A 21,839-nucleotide genomic window follows, 5' to 3' on the forward strand; every position below is an offset into this window, starting at 1 on the left:
ACCAGAACTGGGTGCAGTACTAAAGATGAGGCCTAACCAGTGCTGAATAGAGGGAAACTAATACTTCACATGATTTGGAAACTATACTTCTGTTAATGCAGCCTAATATAGCATTTGCCTTTTTTGCAGCCACACCACATTGTTGGCTCATATTCAGCTTGTGATCAACAACAATTCCAAGATCCTTGTCACATGTGATGTTGCTCGACTACAGGTTCTCCAGCCTTGCCTTAAGGACAAATAGCAAAACTGACCTCGGGCCTCCAAGCACCAGAACAAGCCTGGGAACAGGGGAGGCGGTTGGCTTAAGTGTTTCCCAACCTCTTTTTATATTTTTGTTGTTGGACTACAACTCCCATCAGCCCCAGCCAGCATGGCCAATGGTCAGGAATTATGGGAACTGTAGTCCAGCAACAACAAAAAATAAAAAAGGTTGGGAAACAGTGGGACCCTCCAGAAGTTGCAGAACTACAACTCCCATCAGCCCTAGCAAGCATGGCCAACAGTCAGAGACAATGGAGGTTGTAAGCCTGCAACAGCTGAAGGGTCAAAGGTTCCCTATGCCTGGCTTAAGCAAACCAGGGAAAATGGCCTGCCTTCAAGTTGATCCCAACTTATAGCGACCCTCTGAATAGGGTTTTCATGGTAAGCAGCATTCAGAGGGGTTTTTACCATTGCCTCCCTCTGAGGCTGAGAGGCAGTGACTGGCCCAAGGTCACCCAGTGAACTTCATGGCTGGGTGGGGATTCGAACCCTGGTCTCCCAGGTCGTAATCCAACACTCTAACCACTACACTAGATTAGCTCTCTGGCCAACCAAGGAGGTGGCCATTATCACAGTGTGACAAAAAGGAGGTGTGGGAAGAGATCTGACAGGAGAAGACAAGCAAAGGCCCTTATTAGCTACTGCTGCAAGGCCTCCTCAAGGCTGCTGCCCTGATGGCTCATTTGGATGCACTGGGTAGGAAGTGATGCACAGTAGGCCCTCCTGCACCCCCACTGGAAAGAGCAGCAGCAGACAGATACCTTGTCTGTCATATAATGTGTGTATGTATCTATTTTCAAGTAGTGCAAATACTGCAAGAACATTCATTTCAATTAGATTCAATTAGATTCACAGGGCACAATCACACTATACATTTATTCTGCTATTATTCCACTTTAAACAGTCATAGCTTCCCCCAAGAATCCTGGGAAGTTTAGTTTCTGAAGGGTGCTGAGAAATTATAGGAGACAATTCTCTGAGTTGTCTGGGACGAGGGACTGACTGTTAAACCTCTGACAACTGTAGCTCTATGAAGGGAATAGGATCTCCTAGCAACTCTCATCACCCTTCACAAACTACACTTCCCAGGATTCTTTGAGGGAAGCCATGACAGTTTAGAGTGGAAAAAATGTATGGTGTTCTACATAAACAGGCATGTGAGCATAGATCTATGCACCTTGGCCTTTGGAATGCCCTCCCGGCGCTGGGGACCCCCTCACTTTATTGTTTAGGCTCAAGGCAAACACAGCCCTGTTTCCCTAACCTTTAAAGAACTGCTAATGGAAGCATTGTTAAACTTAAATAAGCCTGACTTTCCTCATCTATTTAAACCGTCTGTTGCTATTTTAGGGTTGTATGCTCTATTTTATCACTTTAGATTGTACTTTGCTTTTTCTCCAGCCCTCTGTATTCGCCAGAAGGCTCCAAGGAGCAACAGGGCTGCTCTGACTTGTGCTAAAGGTGGTGGTAAGAGCAAAGGGGCAAGCTCTCATTAGCTTCTTAACTTTTCCACATGCCAACGAACACAACTCATGCTAGTGCCTCTGCTCCCCAGAGTGAGCATGGGCCAGAGAAGTTGAAGCGGCTGGGGTGGGGGGTGCATCTGGAGGAACACAAGGGAGGCTGGCTGGTTAGCCAGCCAAGCCAAGGTTTGCAGTCCCCTAAACACACACAGTATCTTGAGGCCCCTGCAATCAAAGCACAGACAAGACATCAAAACAACTAGCACACGTGGGCTTTTAATTCACATCTTAGATCGTCACGATGTCTCTCCCTGTTGAGTTGTTTTTCTACCACTGGCAGCTGTTGGCGCTCCAGAGACTATGTCCCTCCTTGGGTCCATGTGTTGGAAACAGTTCCCCGCCAGCTCTGGCTGCAGCATCACTTGAAGATCTTGCCTTGGTTGAAGGCTTTGCCGGTGTGCTTGAACTCCCCCTCCCAAAGGAAGTACTCCTTCACCAGCGTCTTGCATGCCTGGCTGTCTGGGTCCACCTTCCTCCAAGTGTAGGACTCGTAATCCACCTGCCAGTCAGGACTCAGCTGAAGGAGACATGGTGGGGGCAGCGTCAGTACGGCAGGGGCAGGAAGGAAGGAAGGAAGGAAAAGTAAGGGGGCCACCTCCTTTCTCACCTCCCTTTTAACCACAAGGCCAGGCCAGCCCGATGAAGCCAAAACTAGAAATCTCTGCAAACATGCCAAGATTTTTGGAGGCTAAGTCAGGCAAATAGCAGCACACTCCCTGATTTATTCTGCCCTCGTCTCACCCCCTTTCCCTGTCCCCTCACTCCCTGTTCTTACACCAGGAATTGAGCTTTGCAGCACTGGACAAAGATCGCTTCAGGGTTGTTCTTGCATGCCCCCCTTCTTACTTTGGGGAGAAGGCCACTCACCGCGTGGAACAACAGAGAATCTGCCGCCCCATGCGTCTCATTTGCCAATGTGTCTGAAAGAGAACTGGGAGCACCCACGTGTGGGTTTCGTTAGGGCAGATGCCATGTATGGTTGATAGTGCATCCCTTGCCTTCAGCAATACCAGCGAGGTGCAAATTTGGGCCCTGCCAGATGAAGCAACTTTACTGAAAGCAAACAGGGGAGGACCTGACTGGCAGCTTGGATGGGAGACCACAGGAGCACCAGACATGGACAGGATATGCGGGAGGACCTGAAACAATGCTGCAGAATATTCCCAGCCTCTATTCAAAGCTGCAGACAGCCTAAAAGCCAAGAGTCTTGCAGTCCTGGGTGGCGGCAGCAGCAGCGGCGGGTGTCAAGGAGAAAGGACGCTCGTTCTACACCCTGCAGTCTTGGCCCTAGGGCCTAGAGGCTTCCAGCCAAGAACATGGGCCCAACAGCATCTAGAGGGCCCCATCCTGTCTACTCCCAGTCCAGAAGCTCAGCTCCCATCAACATGCAGGAGAGCCTTTTCAATTGTGGCTCCCATACTTTGGAATTCCCTGCCCCAAGAAGCCCACTTTGCTCCCTCCCTGATGGTCTTCTGGAAACTTGTAAAAACTATTTTGTTCCAGAGAGCCTTTGGTTGGGACTGACGGGTCAGGCTGACACTGTTTTAAGTTTTTTTTAATCTTTTCAGTTCTTTTATTCTCACTTTCTTATATGAGTATGCACATATATACATGTGTGTATGTATGTGCATAATGCATTTTATGTATTTTAATTTACTGTAATGTTTTATGTTTTATTGTGTATTTTATTATATATGTGTGCGATTTTATTGTAGCCGCCCTGAGTGCCCTACTGTAGGGTAGAAGGGCGGGATAGAAATACTTTAAATAAATAAATAGACAGACATTCTGGGCTCCTTCTGGGAGGAATGGCAGGATATAAATTTCACAAACATACATTCTCCTCATTTCTGGGACCTCACAAGTGGGGTCAGGATTTTATTTTTTTAAAGCTTAGTTTTCCTTCTAAGTCTACAAGCTTCTATACTTTTGCATCCTCCCCCAAAGTATGCAGAAGCTGCCACCTGAATTTTGAGATGGCTCTGTTCACTTCCTAGCTGACAGACACTCAGCCACCTGTGCCTGCTGTTAGAGGGAGTGAACGTTTAGTGAGTATTAGGACAAGCGTTGATTCAGACTGAAAATGTGTCCGTGATTAGGCAGCAGATTTAAGTTTTACTTAACTCAAGTACTTAAAAATTGCAGGGGGCAAGCACCAATTAGTCGGCATTTCTTATTCTCTCACAGATGGAGGGACCAGGCTCAAGAATGCCACTGCTGGAAGATGTGGGCAAAGGTCTTGCATTTTTCTTTAGAACTGTTTCTTCATGGAAGCAAATGCAGATTCAACCAACTACACCTGGAAGAGAGAATCTGCAAGCACTCAAGAGGTCACCCAACTTTTAAGTTGAGACCTATCCCAGTCTGTGTTAGAATTGCTTTTAATATGTCTTTTAATATCTTTAACCTTTTTTAAAAAAAGATGTTATTAAAGTTTTTTAAAAATGTTTTTAATGTTGTTTTAATGTATTTTAAGGTCTTTTTATGATGTTTTAAAGTGTTTTTAGTGTTTCTGTTTGCCACCCTGGGCTCCTGCTGGAGGAAGGGCGGGGTATAAATAAAATAATAAATAAAATAAATAAACTTTCCTGACGCTGCAGATCCACCACTGACTCTCCAGATCATTCCTCTAGGAATCGCTTCCTTTTCTCTGTCTCATATGGGCAGTTGCAGAGAAGGAAGGCGTTGCAATCCTGCAAACTCTGCCTGCTCTGGCTTTGCTCCCCATTAGCCACAGCCCCCCCCAACCACACTGCGCAAATGGCCCCTTAACTAAACACTGAAATAAAACAAGCAAAAAACTGTTGAATCATAACAGTTTCTTTGAATATTTAAATATTTGGCATTGCATCTTGAAAGGTGTTTCTGGTATTGTTTTTCACGTGTGGCCCCTGGAACACAATTTCTTCTGGGAAGGCAACCCAAATCTAGCCTAGCTGGAGCTAACTAAAAATCCAGCTGGAGAGAGAAAAAACACTGACTGCGCAAGGCGGCTGTCAGGCCTCCCAGATCCTCTTATAGCAGAAATGAGCCGGGAAGCCACAGTTATGCTTGGCTCTTCCAAGATGGGCCACTTCTACCAGTTCCTGCACAGGTGAACTCTCACACCCCGGTGTGGGTCTCCTCAAGTCCCGAACTCACCGGAAAGGCCAGCTCTTGCCCTCGGAAGACCCAGATTCCAGAGATGCTGCTGTCGTTGTTGGTGCCAAAGAGGATGACAGAAGCAAAGGCGTTCTTGCGCAGCTTGTCCAGGCGCTGGAACATGCCTGCCAGAAAAGCCGGGAGGGGAGGAAAAGGGTTACTTGAGCGTCTGACCCGGTTCGGAGGCTGCCAGCCCAGGAAAAAAGGGTGTGTGTGTGTGTGTGAGATTGAGGGGTGTTATGGCAGGCTTACCTGTGATGAGGTTGCAACTCATGAAGCTCTGTGCAAGCTCCTCAGGGAAGCGATACTCCGCATACCAGATGGACCAGCCCTCCTTATCGAAATGCTCCCAGAAGTAGGGGAGTGCCACTGTCAGAGTGTCCTCGTTGGAGTACTTCCTCTTGAACTCATCCATGCTGAAAGGGCTGACGGAAGAGAACAGGAAAGGGCCACTCAGCCTCTACTCACAGGGAAGGAGCTCTCTGGGCGGCACTGAGGGGGCGCTGCCATTTGGGACCCCATTTTTAAAAGAGGCCATCCCAAGGTAGCTTACAGTACAAAACACTAAACACCAATACAGAAAGGGAACACAGATGTGACAAGCTGCATCAAGTGAAGCCGATTACATATAGCTAGCAGTAAAAGGAATAAAAGACGGATCACGTCCTTGGCATCCTAACAACGTGGCTTGTGTCACGACAGGCTAGCGGGCAGGGCCTCTTGACACCAACCTTCGGATCGAGGCAGGTTCAAATAACCTGGTCCAAAACTGTTCAGCGTTTCTTAGTACCAGCACCCTGAAATGAGCCTGGAAGTGAACAGGTAACTGATGCAAAATTGGTGTAATATAGTCCAACTGTAATATAGCCAAAATCCCAACGAGCAGCCTGGCTGCTGTATTGAAACACCGGTTTCTAAAGGGAACTGTAGAAAGAGAGCAGAACCGTCGTCAGTCTGGAAAGCCAATCCCTCATTCTGAATGAGAAGGCGGCAGGAACACACGTGCCCACCTGGAGCAGCAGGTGGATGAAAGGCAGCAGCCCAAGAGTGGGAGGTCAGAAGACATGGTTCATGCCCCCACCGCCCCCAAATTGGCAGGCCCTTGCCACTGTTTCTTCCAGAAAGCCACCTCTCCTCCCCTTCCGTGTGTCCAACAGGGACTTGGGGGGGGGGTATCTTAGACCAACAGCCTTTAATTCTTCTGAAGTCCACAGAGCGCCTAAACTCCAGTTCACCCACCCCAAATTCAAGGGGAAAGCCGGCTGAAAGTCTGGAAAAACCAGTTTTCGGGGAGAAGGGATTCAGCAGCATTATGACCCATCTGCCTTGATAGACCGAAGGGGACTATTTGTCACGCCTGACAAAGAGCATGTTGGGCGGGGGGGGATTTCCAAAAACAAGTTGGTTACTGTTGAAGACTATATTGGCTCAGAGGAGGGCTCAGCTGCAGTGCTGCAACATGGCCAGCGCATTACTGCTGTAGAAACACACCAAACTTAGCTCAGGGGTGGAACATGTTTTGCATGGTGGAGGGGGTATGAATTCAGTTGTCCTAACTCCCCCTGCCTGAGACTGAGGAGGCCTCCTCTATCCAGTACTTGAGGACAGCAGCCACACCGAGGGCGAGTAATCAGGCTTCATGGGCCAAGACAAACCCAGTTTTCTAATCCCACCATATGTTGCACATCAAAGCTTTTCAGAGTTCAACTTGACACTGTGGCCACGTCCATTTTGAAGACAGAACTATTCGCCCTCCCACACATCCTCTTTCTTCAGCCCTTCCAGAAGTTTTAGTGGTAGCTGGGGACGGTGGTCATTGTGGCCCAAAACTTCTAGAGGGCACCAGGTTGGTTAGCCACCGGATGATCTGAGAAACAAGATGCCTAGTCGCCGATAGTTTCTTCCTCCCTGCCTAGCAGGAAATGTGGGCTCAGCCTGGCTGGAACTAAAGCAAAAGCAGCCCCAGGCGCGTGGCAGGGCGTGGGACGCAATGGCAGTCCAACAAGGTTCCTCTGCCACCCTCTAGTGGCTGTTCTTGGTGAGCCAGTGGAGTGCGCCTGTATGATGCCAAATAGTGAAGTTTGCCCTGGTTTCCCTCCTACCTGGAGGGCTCCAGAAAGAATCACCAACTACTGCCTCATGCTCCATGTTTTTACATGAAGTAGATCACAGGGCATCTGTAAGCTGAAGACATCTCCTTTTCATCTGAGGCTGGTGAGGCAAGGAGAGGGAACTGGGGGATGCGATGGACTGGCCATGGGCCGACAGACACTGAGGGTGGGTGGGTCATGTCGGGCTGGGCAACTTAGGGTGGACAGGGGCGCCCTGCCCGAGGGAGCACGTTTGCTGCCTGGGAGCAGTTCTAGAGCCTCTGTGGCTAAGCGATATTCCCACCAGGTAAGACTGGTGCGTCAGCTGAAACTCTTATGGCTAAGGACAACTTGGCCATGGTGACCCATTCTCTTATGGGGGGTGAGGAACCTCCAGACTCCAGGACAATCATGTCCCAAACCACACCCACCCGCTGACACCACGAGTGAGGAGGGCGCTTGACGTGCGCTCCCACCCACCCTTCAATCCCCTCCGTGTTTCTCTGTGCTGGGGGGAGGCTGGGCATTTGATGGCACGCTCCCATTCTGGGCAGGCCAGAGGGCCCCTTCAGGTTCACTTTGAAGTCATGGAAATTGGGGTTTCAAAGGGAAGCACCACCTGACACCACTGTAACATGGACAGGTGAGCGGCCCTCCTCCACTCTGAATGTTGGGCTGCCAGGAGTGGAAGATCCCACCCCCTACCTGAGAGTCACCTCCAGACCAGAGCACAATAATGTGTTACACGTAGGGCCGCTGTCTGTTCAGAAACACTTTTAGCCCCAGAGGCTTGTGAGAACGTGAGGGTGGCCCTGCCTTAGTTGTGACACCCTATCTGAGCAACGCTCTCACCAGAGAAGCCCATCTGACACCTGCTTTTAGTCTCCTGGGCTTTTAAACCTTAATTTTTTAATCTGTGGGAGAATTGCTGCTTTTATTTTACTGTTTTTCAATGTTTTGGAAAGCCAATGTCGCCTTTTCTTTTTACACTGAAGGGTGGGGTATAAATCCATAACCAAGTAGGATGATTGGAGTGGGGGGGGGTGTACAAGGTCCAGACTGGGTGATCTTTTTTTACTGGGATCCCAAGATCCAACAAGAGCCAGGTGCAAGATACCTACACTTAGGACTGAAGAAGTCTGGCCAAAGGTATTTGTTTTTAGTACCAGAACTGACCACACACCCTCCCCGTTACCTCCTCCCTACATTCTGTATTTTAGCAGTATAATTTAGGCGGCAGGTCATTTGTGACTGCCACTGCTAAGCAACTGGGAATCAGAAACACTTGCTGATCCAGTTCAGATCACCCTGAGATCAACAATTTACTTTCTGCTCACATCTGTTCTAGAAGTGCTGTCGTTGAGTTTCATACACAGCCATGGTTTTCAAAGCTGTATAGCACAGAATCCCAGGATTGTTCAATAGGATGATCAGCAGTGAGAGAAACTTCCCGGAAGGGCACTTGCCCACCACCACGCTTCCCCTGTAGCGCAGTGTTGGGCATCTAAGACACTCTGCTCATGTGAGTAACTGCAACGGCTTCACATGAACCAAGTTTCTTCTCTGCAATGGAAGGGGGGCACTCTGCCAGATCTCCAGGCATTTCAGATTCCTAATTGTCTAACAATGGCAACTAAAAGGCTCTGCCCCAAATTAAGTTGAAGAAAGAAACCCCAGGAAAAAGCCAAGAGTGGATTTTTGTCTCCGGCTAATCCCGTGCTTAATTCTTAGTGTTATGGTTGCCCTCCTGAGCTAGTGGACCTCCGAGCACTAGTAAAAAAAAGAAAAGAAAAATGTAGATCTGGCAACCCTCGTCTGCCCTACAACACAAGGCAGAAGCGCACCGAGTTTCTTGGCAGACATATCGGTGCTCCCCCAAAATAGACATTCTGAAAGACAACTGGCACATAAGGCTGTGGGCTGCCTGTTTCAGCAACCTTTCTCCCTAAATGAGTACAATAGGGCCCCGCTTTGCGGGGCTCCACTTTACAGCGTTCCACCGATACAGCAGTTGTCAGTTGTAGAAAGGCCCCGCTCCTACGGCGCTTGTTCCGGTTTTACGGCTTTTTTCAGGTGTCGGGTGCCATTTTTGTCAATGTTAGTCAATGCGTTCCGCTTTACAGCGGATTTCGCTTTACAGCGGCGGTCCAGAATGGAACCCGCCATATGAGCGGGGCCCTACAATTGTCTAAGCTGTCTATATGAAAAGGGGACGGGGAAGAGAGGGAGGAAAGGAGGTATCGCCTGTCCCAAAGGCTTTATCACAGCTGCATGCCTCCTTCTGCACCACCCAATTGCCTTCGAGACAGAATTTGAGCTGCTGCTCTTGATGCACAGTGACCATCATTGCTGAAGCCCAACATGCCGAGGAGGCCAGCCGCTCCACTTCCTACCGAGCCCCACAGCAGGCTGCCCACCCTGCAGAAGACGCGCTGGCCTATCTCCTTCCCACAGGACCACCTACCATCAACTGGGGCAGGAGGAGGCAGATGAAGACCATTCCAGAACCTGCTGCAGCTGAACTATCCCCTTCCCCTTCCTGTCTATCACCAACTGCCCTGTGGGAAGGATCCCAACGACGTATGTTAGCATGATAATGAAGCCAATTAAAAAAAAGTCGTTTAAAGGTGACTTGTATGCTGCTTTCAAAGGCATGACATAACTAAAAGGTCATCTGTGGTGCTCCAATTTAGGATGCTACGCCCAATTCATGCACTTAAGTGCCCTGACCATTGCCACAATATGGTGATTCCCAGTAGCTTAGATGGCTTTAAAAGAGTATGCCAGGGTAGCCAGTGCTTCTGACCCTGCCCACAAGCGGCCACCGGACTCAGGAAGGGCCCAGGAGTGAAGGCTCGGCCCGCCACGGAGTCTAGGATGCAGATGCCTGCTTTGGGAGAAGCAACGTCTCCAGACCTTATTCTGGAGGCAAAGACACTTGAACAACACAGGGCAAAATCTGAGAAGCCCCTGATGGCAGCGTAAAACGAAGTGAATGGGAGGATAAAGGTGCCTTTAGTGTCCGCACAACTCCTGGATTTTTCCATATCACAAGCTGGGGTTTTCTTCGTTTTTTTTTAACACAGAAGAGACTCAGGAGGACTGACTGGCTAAGCTGCCTCTAGGCTTGGCTAACCCTCCTCCACTCAGTTCTCCGGCACCAGGACTGCTTCCAGCTCTCCCGGAACGGAGGAGTCCCCCAGACCCCTGTCCCTTTCCAGTACATCACCTCCGGCAGGGCCTCACCTCTTGGGGAGGTGAGCAAAGGGGTCTTTGGATTTGGGCTCGGCGGCCAAGGCCTGCTCACACTCGTCCAACTCCTCCTCCGGCTCCTCTTTCTTCTCTGACTTCTTCTCCTCCTTGGGCTGTTTCTCTTTCTTGGGCACTTCCTTCTTGGGCTGATTCTCGGCAAACTTCTTGGCTGCACCAAGAGGGACAAGGAGGAAAAGAGAGGAGCGCCTATCAGAGGCAAAGCACAAAGAAGGACTGCTAAGGCAGGAATGGAGGAACCTGCGGCCTTCCAAATGTGGTTCGACTCCCTGCCCCCAGCCTCAGCCAGCATGGCCAATGGCCAGGGATGACGGGAAATGTAACAACATCTGGAGGGCCAGAGGATATCCACACCTGCATTAGGCAAGAGTGGCAGTAACAATGACAATTCCGGCCTATTCCAAGCAATTTCTTTGGGTAGGCAGGTTATAATTCATGGCTGCTAAACCATAGCGCACTAAATACTAGCCTATGTTGCAAAACACTGTCTAGTCCTCTACCCCACTCAAGTATGAATGAATGAAATTTTATTACGGTCATCTGACCAGTATAAATAAACAAACAAACAAACAAAAACTTACAATTACAAATTATACAGTTTCCTGAGTTACAGTTATTAAAACAAATAATATATTTAAATATTAAGTAATTACCTCTTTAAATTAAAATTAGATTAAAATAATCAAATTATTCTTGATAAAAATCAAGGCATAGCAATTATTTAAGATATATATGTATTTATACTTCAACTATTCCAAGTACAATTTCCTGAAAACTATCTGTCAATATTGAGGATCGCATTTCTAGCTTTTAATACTGCTGTTGTAAATTTTGCCATCAGAAATGTGGTCCTCGGAGAATTATCATTTATTTTATTTATTTATTGTACTTTTAGACCGCCCTTTAGCGACAAGCTCTCAGGGCGGTGTACAACAGAATAAAACCACATTAAAATACAGGTGAATGTGGGTACAATACAACTATAAAAACATTTTAAAAACAAGGTGAAGACAAAGATTAAAATAGGATTACAATTAAAATTAAAATTAAGATTAAAATGCCTGGGCAAAGAGGTAGGTCTTTACCTGGCGCCGAAAAGATAACAAAGAAGGCGCCAGGCGTATCTCGTCAGGGAGGGGGTTCCATAATTCATGGGCCACCACTGAGAAGGCCCTAGATCTAGTTATTGCTCTCCGGGCTTCCCTATGAGTTGGAACCCGGAGAAGGGCCTTCAACGTCGATAGTCCAACTGGTCCATTTCAGATTTATACAGAATAAAATTTAAAAGTGGCATAATTATTTGTTGTCTCGATTGATGATAAAATGGACATCGTAACAATACATGTGCATTAGTCTCAACCTCACCCTTTCCACAAGGACATAAACGGTCTGCATAAGGTATTTTATTAAAACGACCCTCAAGCAAAGCAGAAGGAAGAACATTCAGTCTAATTAGGGTAACCGCTTTTCTATGTTTATAAAAAGATAAATTGGAATAATACGGCATTGAATCAAAAAATCTTGGATTATGTCTATATTTCCTCGCTTGAGTTAAATGTATTTGGAAATCTATGTCCTTAATACGCTGACGAATATTCGACTGGGCAGTTTCTAGGTCCATCGTTAATATAGTTTGGGGAGAAAAACCAAGTTCTTGCAATTTATTTCGGATTAAAGTGTCCCATTTGGATTTATAGTTATCTTTTAAAATATGCGTCGCAAGGCCATTTGGTTCTAATATAAGTTTTAACCAATAGTTTATCCTGAAAAACCAAATTCTTGATTCTAACGTCTGGCACCCTGATTCTAAACGAATGACACAGCTTGGGATACAAGATGGAATAGCCATGATAGTTCTTAAAAAGGAATTCTGAATTGACTCCAATTCATTAAATTTATCACAAGTAGTAGTTAATATTCCATAAGTAAGTTGCGGAATAATTTTAGCTTTAAAAACCTTAAGGGCTGGAATTGGAAGTTGGCCACCTTTAGAAAAAAAGGATAATAGTGCTTTGGTGGGTTTTTTTGCATTAAGCAAAAGTGAGTTAAAATGAAAACGATAACTGCCTGAAGCTTGAAAGATGAAGCCTAAATATTTAATAGAATTTACCTGTTCAATTAAGCGTCCATCTATATACCATCTGTGTTCAGATCTTTTTTTTAGTAAATATCATAACTTTCGTTTTTTGATAATTAATTTCCAAAAGTTCAGATGAACAGTAATCAGCTATTCCTGTCATTAGATGCTTTAGGCCAATAGGCGTTTTAGATAGGAGGACTAAGTCATCTGCATAAAATAAGGCATTTCTGGGTCCATTAGCTAACATTGGAGGATGTAGAGAACAGGAGGCCAATTTCTCAACTACATCATTAATATATATATTAAACAGTAAAGGCGCAAGGACACAGCCTTGTTTAACTCCTTTAGTTGTTGTTACAGGGTTCACTCAAGTATAAGCTTTTCTATGTCAGCAAGCAGATCTTATTAATTCCCAAGGTCTCAAAGGGCCCGGTCAGCAGCTCTGCAAAACCCTAAGGACAGAATATGGATTAATGTCTTAAGAAGCCAAGCCAGGGAGATTCATCTTGGACCAGTTGGCTCAATTTGCAGAGACGTTTGGTAAGCTTTTAAAGAACATCAACCAACATTCATGGTTTTGCATATGTTGCTGCCAGCAGAGAATGCTTTTAAGACACACTGTGTCCTGGGGAACTTATGAAAGGAGCTCTCAATTTCTGAAGCATTCCAACTTCCAGAAGACCAGGAGACAGTACAACAGTGTGATGGTGCCTTTCCACACCCGGTCCGAATTTCAGTAAGACAAGGAACAGAACCAAAGAGGATAAGGACTGCCAGACAGATACCACCTGTTCTCCCACAAGTTGAAGAGCACATTTGTATTTATAAAAGATTAGACTGCCTTTCAACTAAGGACCATTTACAAACATTTTAAATAAAATACCAATTAAATAGGGTTCTCCGGCTCCCTTACCATCAAACTGTGCCATCTTCTCACACAGCTTCACTTCTCCCAGGACAGCCTTGAACTGTGGCTGGTTGACGCAGGTTACAAACCAACGATTGACATTTTCGTAAGGCTGGCGGAAGGATGGCTCCAGTACCTGAAGTCAGGGAGAACCAGCAAAGCTCAGCTCGAGTGGCGTATGATCTGGGCTAAGCAGGTTTTGGGGTAACACTTAATGGTTTTAGTGATGTGCGAATGAACCTTAGAACTGGCATGGCCACAAAGAGGATCATGGAGTTGGAAGGTACCTTGGAAATCATCTAGGGAGTCTAACTTGTGCAAAAGGCAGGATACAACTACAGCATCCGTCACGTGTGGCCACCCCCTGCTTAAATACCTCCAAAGGAGAGCTCCCCACCTCTCGAAGTAGTCTGCCTCATTGCTGAATAGTTCTTACAATTATAAACTGTGTCCCAATGTGTTGCTGAAATCTGCTTCCCGGCAGTTTCCACTGACTGGCTCTAGTCATGCCCTGTGGAGCAACAGAACAAGTCTGCTCCATCTTCTGCATGAGACAGCTCTTCAACTATTTGAATACCACTATCATGTGTCTCCCCTTAATCTTCTTCAGTCTAACGGAGGCTGGAAGCTTTCACTTTTAAACTAACCAGAGCAGCCCACTGCATCTGACCTTGGGGAATTTGTTATCTGAACAAGCGATGGTTCCAACGAAGTCATAACCAAACCATCAGTTATGATCCTGACTGTGCTGAACAAGCCACGGTTTTGGATGCAATTGGGAGTTCTTAATAGTTTCAATGTAGCGGTGAACGGTTCACATCTCCCCCTCGTGGCCATGCCAGAGAAGGGGCGATGGTGAATACAGTAGGGCCCCACTCATACAACGGGTTACGTTCCGGACCCCAGTTGTAAAGCAAAAACCGCTGTAAAGTGGAACCCATTGAATAGAATAGCGCGCGATGCCTGAAAACCACCGTAAAAGTGGAACAAGCGCTGTATGAGTGGGGCTTTAGTCTAAGTGAGACTGCTGTATTAGTGAATCGCTGTAAAGCAGGGCCCTGCTGTATGCAAGCCTGAGCCTTGCTCATTTAATGCTTCCTCTCCCTCCGTGGCAAGCAGGAGATTACGTAAGAAGCAGAACTAAGGTGGGTGGTTTGTTTTACCTCTTGCATATGACTATTCAGGCAACACTGGAGCAAAACCTGGATTTTTCTTTCTTCGATGTTTGGGAAGTGAGACTTCCATCCCAGCAGTCCCAACCATCTGCTCTTTCCTGTCTTCCTACTCTCTTATCTTCAGACAGCTCTACTGCCCAAGTTCAGAGCACAGCTAGACAAAAGGTGAGGGGCCATGGCATTTAGCCCCCAAATCAGGCCTCCACCACCTCCATCTCTGCACTACCACTGGTTCTGCCAGAGGACCTCAAGATCTTGTCACATGCTCTCTCCCTTGCTCATTTACTGTCTTGCTGATCTGCCCCCCACAAGTCTCAATTGCTGAGATGAGCAGAGATGGGCTCTGCAGAGTTTTGACTGCCTAAAGAAGTAAACCCCCCCGTTTCTTTCCTCCCACCACGTCCTAGGGGGGAGGGGGGAATAGCGTCTAGGCCAGCACCATGCCAGCACCTACACAGACCCCCCCGGGAAGTGCCCCACTGAGAGCGTTCTGCCTATTGTACTCCTCAGCTGGTTACCAGGGAGGGCTCACCTGCTTGTAAAGCCAGAGGAGAGTGCAGACAACAGTGATGTCGGCCAATGTGATGCGCTCCCCCACCAGGAATGTCCTGGTCTTCAAATGGGCGTCGAGGAGGCTCAGAATCCGCTTCACTTCCTCCTTGGCGTACTCTGTGGCCTGGAGATAAGAATGTACTGCTTGTAGGACAGGGAGTGCATCTTCTGTGTCTGCCCCCTCCCAACTCTACATGCACAAGCGAAGCCCACCTAGTGGTCAAGTACATGCTTAGCACAAAAAGACCCCCCAATTAATTCCTCAGCACCTCTAGTGTAAAAGACCCCTGGTAGAAGAGTCTCCTTAACTGGTACTATGCATGACAACTAAATGGAACCTTCAAGTTCAGGGGCAGCATACCACTAGGAAGTGAAGAAACCGAGTGGACTGCTGCCTTTGTATCTGGCCATGTGGGCCTCCTGGAAGGCACCTTGCTTCCAGAACACGTTGGACTAGATTGGGATGGAGAAATGGATCCAGCTGGAAGGTCAAGAGCAGACGTGGCCAGCCTTCCGTGGCCCACTTTGACAGGTGGGCAGGGCTGCCCACCTGTCAATCATATATGACAGCGCAAGCTGGACCTGCAAAGGAATAGTTGGGAGCGCAGTCGACATGGGCTGCTGACTTTTTCTTGCAGCCAAAATGCAACTGCCTCCTTCAACTTAGCACCTTTCCCTGTTGCTCTACCAGTCCCAATTATTCCTTTCTGATGCTTGACATCATAAGACATTGAAGTATGGGAAAGGTGGGTAAAATTTGTAAAAAACAGCCTGGCGGAGTGGAGGTCCCTCACCAGTGAACTAGATGGACCTTTGGTGCAATCCAGCAGGGTTGCTCTTACGGCTTGCTGAGAGTCTACCAGAAACCCTGGAGAGCTAGATAAAGGACAGGGAACCGGTGGAGCCCTCCGGATGCTGTTGGGACTCCAATTCCCATCAGCCCCTGCAGCCCCCATGGCCAGTGGTCCAGGATGATGGGAGTCACAGTCCACCTGTGCCTGTAGGCCCACAGGATCCCCATAAAGGCAACGTCATCTATGTCTAAGACTCACCTGCTTGTTATACTGCATGATGCCCAGAGTGGGGAAGACCCACGTGCTAGCAGGGGGGACAACATCACTGTCGGCAAAGCTTACCCACTGGATGACTTGGGCAGCTACTTCCTTGTTTGCTCCTCGTAGTTCTGCATTGCTGACTGGAGTAGGAGAGGAGTCATTGTTGTGAGGGTAAAGCCAGTTTCCCCACCCCCACCCCTTCATCTTATACCTAAAGATGTTTCTTCTGCCTTTCTGTGTATTTCCCCAAGGCAAAATGGTCAAAAACTGAAAGTACCAAATCTGCTAAGAGTATGAAAGCTTAATAACCGGGCAATCGAAAGTAAAATAGAACCAAAACAATCAGAGGAGAAAAATAGCTAAAACACTCAGCTTCTGAAGGCCCAACAAAAGATTTTAACCTGTCCCCAGAAGAATGACTGGGGCTGGGGCAGTGGGGAGAGGCCACAGGGGTCTCTCAAGGAGGGCCTCTAAGGTGGCATTTCAGAACCTCATTTGTGGTGAACAGATGAGATAGCTGAAAGATATCGTTAGACTCCTAGAAATCAAGCTTTATTTGTTTATTTTGTATCCCGCCCTTCCTCCCAGCAGGATCCCAGGGCGGCAAACAAAGCACTGAAAACACTTTAAAACATCATAAAAACAGATCTTAAAATACATTAAAACAAAACAGCATTAAAAACATTTTAAAAAACAACCTTAAAAAGGGTTAAAAACATTAAATAATTCTGACACAGATGCAGACTGGGATAGGTTTAGCAACCCACAGACAGCTCCCCAACGCTTGCTGCTGGCCAACCTCAACCCTGATGGGAGCTGCCAACCAAGGACTGCTTAATCGCCGCCCCCCGGGTGCTTTTTTGTGAAGTCAAGAAGCAAACAGAAGCAACTGGAGTTACCGTAGTGTGCAATGGCATTGCTCTCAAACACGCAGAATCCATCATCCCCTTCAAAGGCTGGAACCTACAGAGAAAAAACAGCCATTGACTTGTCAAATGCGGGGGGGGGGGGTCCCATCTGAACAGAGCAGCCATCCAACCCCAACCCCTGCCAAGACTAACCCAACCCCACACTAGAGTGCCGGCAGAATACGGAGAAATCCCACGTGGAAAATTACAGCTTGAGCTGAGAGATCACCAACGTATGCAGAAACCAATGCACGGCACTCCAAAAGCGGTCCAGCGCAATACCAACCGCCGGCTGTCCAAACAGGCACAAATTTGTCATGAGAGTCAAGTAGCAAAGCTTCTACTTGGAACTGCAATGCTGCAGGTGGACGGCTGAATGCTTCCCTATTACAAAAACACAACTCCCTGCCAGTAAGAGAAATAACCCACCTGGAAGACTTCAACTTAGTCTTAGTCCATTGACATTTTCTTCATTTCATTTATGAATCACTTCTCATGAGGCGCCCCTCAACAATTTACAATGCAGGGAGTTTCTCCTCTCAAACACATTCAGGATTGCGACCCTCCAGACTAAAGGGGCTGCTCTTGATGCTTCTACCTGACACGCATGTTTTAGTTATTAAAAGGGCCTGCCCCTGTGATGGATAGGGTGCAGCTGACATAACTCAGTAGGGCTAATTTTATATAAGCCCAGTTCACTCATACCAGCCCCACCCCACAGATCACAAAGAATCTGCATGCAAGTTTTCAAAAGAAAGCTTCAAGAAAACATTGTTTTAAAAGCTTGTATCCTGCTCTTACAGAACTGGTGCAATGAAGCTACTCTAAGAGACTGAGCTGCAAATCAGGAAGTCCTCGAGCAACTCTTCCCTCTGCCATGACCTTGTGAGGTGGCTCCAAATTTTCAGGGTTGGTGTATGAGAAACACAAGTATGTGAAACACCTTGAATGCTCTACAGGGCTACATAAATGCTGTCGTACTTACGACTATATTTAAGCCCTGGCCTAGTAGTCATAAGTAAAAAGAAATCCCATGCAGGTCAGAGTGGGCTGGTGGAGGAGGGATGGAAGCAAGACCTCTGGCCTTCCTGTGCAAGCAGCAGAGATGAAGCAGGTTGCTGCAGGGAGGAGGGAGTCTTGCATCGCTCTGCTCTTCACCCACAGAACACTGTTTTCCAAACAGTAACTTTTCTCCACTTGTCTACAAGCCTATGAAGAGCCAGTGTGGTGTAGTGGTTAAGGTGTTGGACTAGGACCTGGGAGACCAGGGTTCGAATCCCCACATAGCCATGAAGCTCACTGGGTGACCCTGGGCCAGTCACTGCCTCTCCGCCTCAGAGGAAGGCAATGGGAAACCCCCTCTGAAAACCCTATTCGTAGGGTCACCATAAGTCGGAATCGTCTTGAAGGCAGTACATTTACATTTTATTTACAAGCCTATGCTACTCCCACGTGGCATTCCCATACAGACAGCTGATCAGATCTGCACTCACTAGCCTTCAACAACCCTGTAGTGGTCCAAAGCCAACAATGATGTCTTCAAGACGGAGATCAAAGTCAATGGTTTCAGCTGATTGCAGTGTTACCAACCATGAGAAAATGGTGGGTGTTTGCATCAGGCCCTGCTGCTCAAAGGCGTATCAAGCCAACCTTCACCACCAGACCCAGCTGCCTCCTGGCACACTGTGAAGAGCCAAGGTGACCCCAGCAGGCCGGCTCACAGGCAGCTCCCATTTCACCAACTCACACAAGCTCAGCAGGAGAGGGAGGGAACTGGAAGAGAGTAACCCAAGCAGGGAGAGCCGCTCACCTTCCCGGCTGGAAATTTCTTCAGGAACTCCGGGGTCTTGTTGGTCTGCCCAAAGTGGAACTGTGGCGGAGTGGAGAGGACCTTGATCTTGGCACCGCTGTACTGGGCAGCGATTAGGGTTTTGAATGCCCGCCAGTTCTCGGGGTAGGTGTAAAGAGTCTGTAAGAGAAGGAAGTGGGGTGAGACCAAGACAACAGTGCTTTGATTCCCAAGAGAGGCTTCCTAGAGGAGTATACCTGCGCTTGCTCTCCAGAGAAAGCTCAATGTTATTTTTGAGGGAGTGCTTTTTTAGGCCCACAGATTTAACAGCTGTCAGACCTTACGGTTGCAGATGAAGTTGTGGTATCCTACGGCACCATCATTCCTCACCACCTCCTACCCTGAGCCGCTGCAACACTGTGACACTGCACTGCTGCAGAACGTCTCAAGAGCCTTCCCCGCCTAATGTGGTCTCATCACTATGAACTTATCTCAGCAGCCTTCTATTCCCAATGAAACTCTGCCCAAAGAAGCCACTTCCTAGACACAAAAGATACTCCCTCTTACACGGGGCCACACTCACCAAGGAGGAGCACCGCCTGCATTGCTTTCCCTGGGTTTGGGAAACCTGGCCTCCCGAAACCCCACACCAGCAATGCAGAAAATGGCCTTATCAACCGCTCCATCTAACTCAGCATTGTCTGCTTACACAGGCTGGCAGCAGAGCTGCACGGTCTCAGACAGGGCTCTTTCCCGGCCCTACCTGAAGTAACTGAGAATTGAACCTGGGACCCTCGGTATGCAAAGCTGATGCGCTACCACTGAGCGATGGCCCAAGCGGGGAACTCAGCACCCAGCAGACCTTTCCCTGCACCCCAGACGTCCCCACCCCCTTCACAAGTTATGTCTCACCACTCCCACCTTTTCCTCTGACACGTCTGTTCAAGGAGAACTTGACAAAGTGCAGCATTCACTTCCCATCAGCAGCCGCAAGCAACAGTCTTCCCCATTTCCCCTCCCAACACAGACTGTCCCTTAACATGGAGGGTCCACTTGCCCATCATTGCCAAGAGCTGTTGACAGACCTGTATCTCTTCGGGTAGCCTGTAGAAGAGTCCCACTAGTCCACAGTACATATCTCAACGGGGGCAAGCCTCTGGATACTCCCAGGGAAGAAAGGAAAAACCCTCTCTTCTTCACTTTAAATCGCCTGCTATTTGGGTACCTGTCGAGGATGCTCTAAGTCGCATCCCTGCATTGAGCAGGGGGTTGGACTCCATAACCTCACAGGCCCCTTTTAACTCTACTTGTTCTATGATTCTATTCAGTGGTAGACTGCCACTACACACAGATAATCCGTTCAGCTACATGATACCTGAAGAACACCCCCACCTCAAGATCCCAGCACCCAAGAACCCCCTTCAACACCCTTCCTGCCCAAGCCTCGCCAGACACACCAGAACGGCAGTCTCTCCCCGAAGCCCACCCCACAGATCTAGGGAAGCCTCCCTCCCCCCCGTGATGCAACTTCAATCCGAGGGAGACGGAGAAAGTAACTCGACACTCCCACCCAGGCCCTGCGTACCTGCCCAGTCACGTCTCCCCACCGATATCCCCTCCCCACAAAGAACAACAACCGGCCAAGGCCCTCCCCCCCCATGCCCCCCACTCCTGGCGCCCAAAGGCCGCCCCTAAAGCCGGATGCAAATGGATTGCCGAGGGGCCCGGCTGGAAACGCAAGCTCACCCCGGCCGCCGCCATCTTAGCGAGGAGAGGAAAAGGAGGGGCGTCGCGCGAGGCGGCTGTAAAGCAAGTCGGAGCACGGCTTAGTCCACGAACGGGACGGCGCCCCTCGCAGGCCACGCCCCTCCCTTATATTGCGTCACTGAAGAGAGGCGGAGCCTCGTAGTGATAATGCGTCTAGGGCGGACGGACGGCGCCACGTGAGAGAGGGCGGGGAGAGCGAGAGCCAGCGAGACCGTGGAGATAAGAAGTCTTGGAGAAGTGTTGCACTGTGTGGATAGGTCACTTCCCGGTTCCCGTTCGAGAACAGTGAGAGCTGTCTATAGCAATAAGCGGAGAACTTTGCCTTGGTTGTGATTAGGTAATTGGGCGGGCGGACGCAACAAAGAAAGGACTTCCTGCTATTTCTAACTTACATCTTATTACAAGTGAAACATTGAAAACATGGCTTTAGTTTTAATTTCAACAGATAGAAACTGCAGATTCCAACGTGTCTTTGTTTTCTTTTGTCTATAGCCAGTTTAGGCCACCACGTGCTATACATAAAGCAGCTGTGGGTCACAACAACACAGTCAGCAGAGGGTAATAGTTATCCCTTCTGTCTTAACAACATAATTACAAGCAGGTTTATTCAAAAGTGACTTTAACTGTTCGGTCGAGCTTACTCTCAAGTAAATGTGCATAGGATTACAGCTTTAGTTTTATTTAATGCCTTGTTTCCTTTATCTTTCAGGGTTATGTGTACTCTCCTAAGGGGAATGTGTTAATTCTTGGCGATCACTCGTGATCGAGTAGGATTGTCTTCCAAAATATAGTCTTTAACAATGGATCCGTCTGAATCTGTATCCACCGCCGATGTACCAGTTCATGACTAGGGGCTGCTGGTCTTCACAATCCTGCCCCCGTCGCCATTTGCCAATCGCCATGGGACTTTTGTTACGGAAGACGCCTGTGCATGAATTTGTTTTATGTGGGGAGATCGGTGCACCACGATCAACACACAATCTTGACAGAAAAAGGCTTTGATCCAATGGCATTGGTACCATGACGATTGGAAGTCTTATCTGCTGCAGCCTTCATCTGCCTTCACAGCCGTTGCAACATACATATTGTTATCCTCCGCCTATTCTGCCGTTGAGGACTTTCTTGGATCGTTCTTTGTCTGGTTCCTCTCCCTTGACCTGACCGCCATGAGTGACACTGCTGGGAGTACATGACTCCCGACAGCATCGCTCACAAGGTTCATTGGAACACGCAAGCCCACTCACCACTACGAGGTGGCTATCCAGTGAAGGGAATGTGATAATAAATGATGGAGACCCAGAAGCTTTATTCAAGCTCC

The 21,839-nt window shown here is 48.1% G+C and overlaps 1 protein-coding gene across 1 annotated transcript; it reads right to left on the reverse strand.

Annotated features, from left to right (window-relative positions):
• Positions 1 to 1,977: 1,977 nt before the first annotated feature.
• On the reverse strand, positions 1,978 to 20,609 carry EEF1G (eukaryotic translation elongation factor 1 gamma). Its single transcript, XM_061605616.1, has 10 exons — positions 20,501 to 20,609; positions 18,776 to 18,934; positions 16,957 to 17,020; positions 16,055 to 16,197; positions 14,983 to 15,126; positions 13,282 to 13,411; positions 10,265 to 10,439; positions 5,181 to 5,353; positions 4,929 to 5,053; positions 1,978 to 2,304 (listed from the first exon to the last, which is right to left on the reverse strand). The coding sequence occupies exons 1-10, from the start codon at positions 20,513 to 20,515 to the stop codon at positions 2,146 to 2,148; spliced, it is 1,287 nt and encodes a 428-aa protein (XP_061461600.1). The 5' UTR covers positions 20,516 to 20,609; the 3' UTR covers positions 1,978 to 2,145.
• Positions 20,610 to 21,839: the final 1,230 nt, after the last annotated feature.

This window comes from Rhineura floridana, chromosome 22 (genome assembly GCF_030035675.1).
Source record: "Rhineura floridana isolate rRhiFlo1 chromosome 22, rRhiFlo1.hap2, whole genome shotgun sequence".
NCBI classification, from domain to species: Eukaryota; Metazoa; Chordata; class Lepidosauria; order Squamata; family Rhineuridae; genus Rhineura; species Rhineura floridana.

Coding starts and splice junctions, on each gene's coding strand:
- EEF1G (XM_061605616.1), bottom strand. Junction 15,127..16,054: donor TCATGCAGTATAACAAGCAG/GTGAGTCTTAGA, acceptor TCTTATCTCCAG/GCCACAGAGTACGCCAAGGA. Junction 13,412..14,982: donor TCCTCTGGCTTTACAAGCAG/GTGAGCCCTCCC, acceptor CCCTGACTTCAG/GTACTGGAGCCATCCTTCCG.